Source organism: Opisthorchis viverrini, assembly GCF_000715545.1.
Source record: "Opisthorchis viverrini unplaced genomic scaffold opera_v5_743, whole genome shotgun sequence".
Taxonomy (NCBI): Eukaryota; Metazoa; Platyhelminthes; class Trematoda; order Opisthorchiida; family Opisthorchiidae; genus Opisthorchis; species Opisthorchis viverrini.
In genome coordinates this window covers 11,012-17,049 of record NW_008752396.1, presented here as the reverse complement: position 1 = coordinate 17,049, position 6,038 = coordinate 11,012, and the positions used below count along the sequence as shown (strand labels likewise).

Sequence of the window (6,038 nt, the reverse complement as noted above, 5' to 3'; positions counted from 1 at the left end):
ACTCAACTGAATCTCTCGTTTATGATATGCTCCCCCGACTGCTTAGAAGAGGAACTAAAGTTATTGGGACGCACATTCCTTTAGTTGGATATCCTGAAAGGTTCGTTCGTACTCAAGAATATGGAAGTCGTCAAGCCAAAACCTACACAATGTTCTGTTAGGAAGAAGCCTGTATACATGAGGCTCCCATTCGAAGGTGACTCGGTTGCTGAACTAATCACCAGACGGCTTAGAAACTCTATTGATAAGACATACTTGGCTGCTAATATGTGGTTGAGCTTCAACTCCAGCCCCATTATCGAATTCCGCTTGGAGGACGAATTGCCACGCTCTACCACCAGCTTTTGTGCGTTTTCATTTGTATGCTCGTGCCGAGTATCATACGTTGGTCGTACGACAAGGCATTTGCGAGAACACAATCCCTTATCTCTGAGTGGTGTTTGGAAGAAACCTGGCTCAAGCGCGATTGCATCACATTTTGCCGAAACCAATCGTCGTGGACAAGGAGCAAGTCTTCACTATCATATAACGGGTACCTCTGAACCAATCACGACTGGTACGATTCAGACTATTATCGATCGCAGGGGCGATTGGAATCTGACTGATGGATCCACAACTTGCGTCCAAAAAAACTTGCGCGACCTCTGAACTTGAACTGGCCTACGAAACATTCGGTCCCACAAGTCTGTCTGACATTGACGTCACTTACCTGATTCCGTGACCCATTGATCTATCGCCCATGCAACCCACCTTCCTTTAATTTCTATTTCTCTAAAGTGTATGTACCCCCCAATCTTAACCTTTTCCACGTGATTTCTGGTACCATATAACAAGCTTTGTTCACTGCCTTTCTCGTTCTTACTCCATTTTTCCCAAATGGGAAATTTTCCTCCATTCAGTTGCAAATTAATGTTGATTGTACAAAAACGATACTTTCGTCTCAAACGTCATAGGAAATCTCAGTAGGGCGGAGACAATCTAACCTTGACGAATAAGTTCAACTTACGGGTAGCTCGCGAAAGTGGTCGCTATAGTCGATCGAGTAACCAACGATAAAGCGATCGGGAACCTCAAAACCAACGTCTATGGGATCAAACGGAAGTGAAATAAACGATCAGGTCTACAATGTTAGGTGGGATTACGGCAAAACTTATCAGCTAAAACGTAAAACAATGGCCCAAGTCCCCATTTTATTGTAGGAATAGATCACAGAAGGTAAAAGTGCGTGGCAGCCACATTGCCAATGGCATCAACACATCCGGATGGGTAGTCATACACAAGTGAACAGGCTATGAAACCAATCACACTGGTGAATACTAGCGGAATTAGACGAGTGAATCAGCATCTACTTCAGACCTTGACTTGACTAATCTGTCTAGTTAACGCCAAAGGGCTGCCCGATTTTATGACCAGTAACCGGTGGTGATGCGAACCTATAACTAAACACAGACAAGCCGAGTTGTACAGGCGTAAAATTTTAAAAAAAATTACTGTTCAGCTACAACGCTTTCGGTGCCACTTTCCAAGCCACTTGGAGAAAACATGGGGGCTGAGACACGGTCAAGTTGCTTAAGCCTAGCTACGAGCAGTCTATATGCAGAGTTTGGGTTCGAACCACAAATCTTCCAGTCAATGGGTTCACGTTTAAACCAGCGTAGTAACTCAAGTAAGTGCACACGACTATTGCACCATCTAACCAGAAAACTTGTGAATAAGGTGGCATCTAGAAGAAATCCAAAAAACAGCGATGGGTTCGCCATTCAAGGCTTCAAGCGGACTGAAAATTACACCCGAGTGGTTTGTGAAATAACCAGAACATAGCCGGCAAAACGAAAAGGTTAGTTACCTCATACGGGTCAACCATCAAGTATAACTGTCTAGCGTGCCCGGGCGACCAAAATATGCGTGGCCAAACATTACTGATCTCTTTTCGGTCCACCACAGTAGTTTTAACAAGCGAACCGCAGTGCTGACAAAACGGTGTGATGCCATGGTATTAAACATTTACGAAGTTGTCAGTGATGAAGTCAGAGCGTCATGGGCCCTTGCGATCAAAAATGCGCGGAACTGAGTATAGTTAGTTAGAGGTTGCATAGCTATTCGAGGGGTGATTGACGTCACTCCTTCCTAGTGACCATTGCGCAAAAGGCCTTCCGAGGACGAATGACCATGTTTGTCAGATAGTTGCACAACAGTCGGTTTCACTGGTGACAGCATAAAAATCATGCTCTAAAATTCCTTACCATAAAATTTAGACGGGAGGCTATAAGCATGCAATGCAGTAATTCGCTGGAACTATGGACTCTCCCTCTCTCTCTCTCTCTGCGGTCTTTCCACTGTCTATTTAGAGGGAAGATAGAAAGGTTTTCTCGAGATGGAAAAAAGCATATGTTCATTCGGAAGAAATTAGCATGAGGGGTGTAGTCTGACAGTCAACATACTAGAATTTTTCGTTCGGGACCAAGACATTCAAAGTAAGTTAGACATATAGTTCATTCGAAATATAACTTGGTGTATTGTTCCCTAGGCTTTTCGAAACAGTTTATCAAATCACAAAACCACACGTGGAACAACAGGAGGTATACTCACAATCAGGGTCGAAGGAAACGCAGTCTTGTCGACGTTTCACCAATAAGCTAAAAGTAAGAGAATGAGCGAAAATAATGTTTCCCACAGAGCGTCTTCATCAAACTACGGGATTACTTACGGCCAACGGTGCTACGAGAAACCACATTGTGTGCAAAGTGTTCAAAATTCAGAATGAATGCATTATTGGTTTTAAAATTTTCTTCACAACAAAAAACTCAGACTGAGATGCAAGAATTTCCATGGACAACCCCGAGGATCCCTCAATTTGTGGTCCATCAAATGTTTTGTACTCATATCGTGCATACGAACCAGACCTTTGGAGACCCGAAAGTTGATTGAAAAAATATTCCACTACGAAGCAGGACATATCCAAATAACAAAAGGCTTCTTTCGCGATTGTTATCCCGAAACCAACCAGTTGCAAATACTGATACGTAGCGTTCAGTCTGGACAGAATCTGAAGGTGATGTTGAAGACGATCATCATGACGGTCACCATGAAAATGGCGGTGGTGGTGATACTGACACAGTTGTCCTACTCAATTTTGGGCGATAACGCTAAGTTGATGTATAGTGTCTTCCACCAGCATTTCGGAGCTTGGCATACAGGTGAGTCAGATTTAGGTAGATCGATATGAACTCATTATAAGATACTTGACACAAGCACAATACGACTTATAAGACTCCTGATTGACTAATGTCTGCTTACTTTACCTAACCCAAACTACATTTGCAGCCGTTACCGAGGTTAGCCCAATTATGCCATGGAAATAACGTGAACTTTATGACACTGTACAGCTTATGTCTGCAAGTTGAATTTTTACTTTTTGCTTACCACGCTGCTTCGATTGAACGCGGATTAAGTGACTTCAGGTAGGAGTACAGCTTGTGGAGTGTTGTTCCAGTGTCAACGAGATCCTCAACAACGAGAATATCCTGTAAGTTGAAGACAAATGGTGGAAATACCGCCAAAAATTTACTAATTCAAGTATAAATGTGGGAAGCGAACGCATAAATTGGGATAAAAGTTAATGGGTTCCTGGCTATACGATTCGAGGAAATCAAACTGTGAAAAAGTGAATATACTCGCTGAATGGTGTTTTTTGGTCAAGTCTGCTAGTGGTACAGCTATCTTAACAAGAGTCGAGGAAACAAATGTTTGCCCGATGTTTGTAATCAAGAACGTTCGTCAAATCTTCTATCAGAAATTTAGGAAAGAAAACTACAAACATTTGGATAACCCGGCATATCGCACACCAAAATACACTCGTAAAAGTATTATTGTCTCAGAATTTGGTATGCATCGGAGCTTGCACAAAATTGGCTCCAACTTGCCAGGTAATTTGGACTTTCAGCTTCTTTGCGACAAATAGTCTAAGTAAACAACAGTTGCATAGTACTGAGATACATCAACTCCAACAGGGCTGTAAAAGGTGCTCGAATCATAAGACCATACTCACTACTTCCCCCCACTCACACCAAGAAAATAAATGACTCATTTCAGCCCGCACAAACGATGGCTCCCCCGAGAGATGTACCACTGGGACAAAAACTAAGAAGTCCCCTACCCGAAACCTAGCAAGGAATTTAACAGCACTCGAGAGATAAGAAATTAAAACTTTGGAAAGAGAGCTACGCTAACTACTACAGCCGTAGGGAATACAACCTTGCATCCTGGCCTTAGTCTAAATAGGATTGATACTCCACGTATTGTGCAGTCGTCACGCAGCGGATGTAATTTTTGTGAAGGGTGACAGTCTAGTGTTCGCTAGAGCAGAACATTGTTTTGCACCATTACATTGAGGCATCTTACTAATGAATGCGACGCAAAACGGGATCTCATCGATCAGATAATCAGACTAGAGTTCTTAGGAGCTGGAACAAGCATCTTGCAAAGAATTTGATATTAATTTGACATGGAAAATATTTCCTCTGCTGAGTTTTACCGTACGATTTAAATCTGCTCTTATGCATAGTGTACAAAACGGAGGGTTTATACTCGCAAACGAAAACTGAACGCACTGTCATGGCTTTCAGCACGATGAGTTGTCGCTCTCCACGAGTGAAACAAGTGTTTATGGCATAACGTATAGTAAATAACTAAAGTCACGTGAATGTTTTTTATAAGACATTATGCAAACATTTTTTAAAATCATTATAAGAACGTTTGCCAATGGTTTCCGGACTTGCAGAATTCATATTCACATGACTCTCTTCTAAACAGTCCTCCTCCTGCCCCGGCGCAAAAATTCTTGCGAGTCCCTGGTCAAAAAGAGCAGCAACAGACCTGAGGTTTGTCTTCATTAAGGCTTGCGGTAGAAATAACTTTGGCCGTACCACGGTTTGAACTCCAGATATTTGGCATGTGAGGCCATCACGTCCCCACTGTTCCATGATGGCACGCAAGATATATTTGAACCATCACGTCTGAACGTGTTCAACTTGCTGATAGTCACTTTTGTCCAAAAGACAGTCCATCATCCAACTACAGGAACTTTTCATTTAAGACATTTTACTAATTTAGACAAATTAATTGTATGGGTGAGGACATCAGCCGAAAAGCAAGGATGTGCAGTTTATTCACGCCATTGATTATGCCATTATCAGTGCTGCGAGTTGGAAAGATTGCTAGGAATGGCAAAGAAAGTACACATGAACACCGTCAAAACAGGATAAGCATTCGACAAAAAAATTGTTAGAGGTTGCGATGCACTTTACATATGTGCAATAAAAATGCCAACTCTCACTTTGTTTTCATATTTGCCCGGGTCGCTGCACATAGTTAATCGAGTCTCGTGCCCAACTCTATCATTCTGTGTTTTAGATCGGGAAGTTAAACTCCCGGTCAGGAAAGTGGAGTTACCACATAGGTGTTGGCAACAACAAAATCAAGATGTATGGTTATATTCTTTTGTCTCGAAAACGCAGCGGCTTCCAGCTGTTCACACAAATCAGCAGCGAATTTGAATGCTCCTTTCAAAATGCACAAAAGTGTTAGAGATGTTGATCCTCGCTTTTCCAGGTTGTCCAGTATATCTAATGCCATTTTCTCCAATCTTGAAATGAAGATAGATGCGACAACCAACCTGTCTAGGATCATCCCGCGAGGTACTAGAATCCCTTCGATGTATTTGTTATATCGCTGTGAAAGGCGAAAGTCACATGCACTATATCCGCTGAACTCATCCGGTATCTGAATCGTTAAGTTACGCATGTTTAAACTTACAATCACAGCATGATATTTGTGATATGATTCCATGACGCACAATAATTAACACCTCGCGGAAGACAGATGCCTTTCTGAAGTGACAATTATTCAAGCCAACTGAAACCAACGGAAATATTGTTCATTAGATCCAGTTATTAGGTATAGCACATATACAGACGTTGTAACGAAAGGACAATAAAGCATCAAGATGTGTAGTTTTCAATGAGGATCAGTGCAAACAA

The 6,038-nt window shown here is 42.0% G+C and overlaps 1 protein-coding gene across 1 annotated transcript in view; it reads right to left on the bottom strand.

Moving 5' to 3' along the window:
• The window catches only part of T265_15682 (hypothetical protein), a gene marked incomplete at both ends in the record, with an annotated part of 7,948 nt that extends 2,167 nt beyond the window's left edge, over positions 1 to 5,781 (bottom strand). The window contains 6 exons of the mRNA XM_009178934.1: positions 1,007 to 1,083; positions 2,590 to 2,636; positions 3,424 to 3,524; positions 5,336 to 5,401; positions 5,452 to 5,644; positions 5,675 to 5,781. Of these exons, the coding sequence (XP_009177198.1) occupies positions 1,007 to 1,083; positions 2,590 to 2,636; positions 3,424 to 3,524; positions 5,336 to 5,401; positions 5,452 to 5,644; positions 5,675 to 5,781 (591 nt within the window). The remainder of the gene's footprint in view (positions 1 to 1,006; positions 1,084 to 2,589; positions 2,637 to 3,423; positions 3,525 to 5,335; positions 5,402 to 5,451; positions 5,645 to 5,674) is intronic.
• Between the last annotated feature and the right edge of the window lie 257 nt (positions 5,782 to 6,038).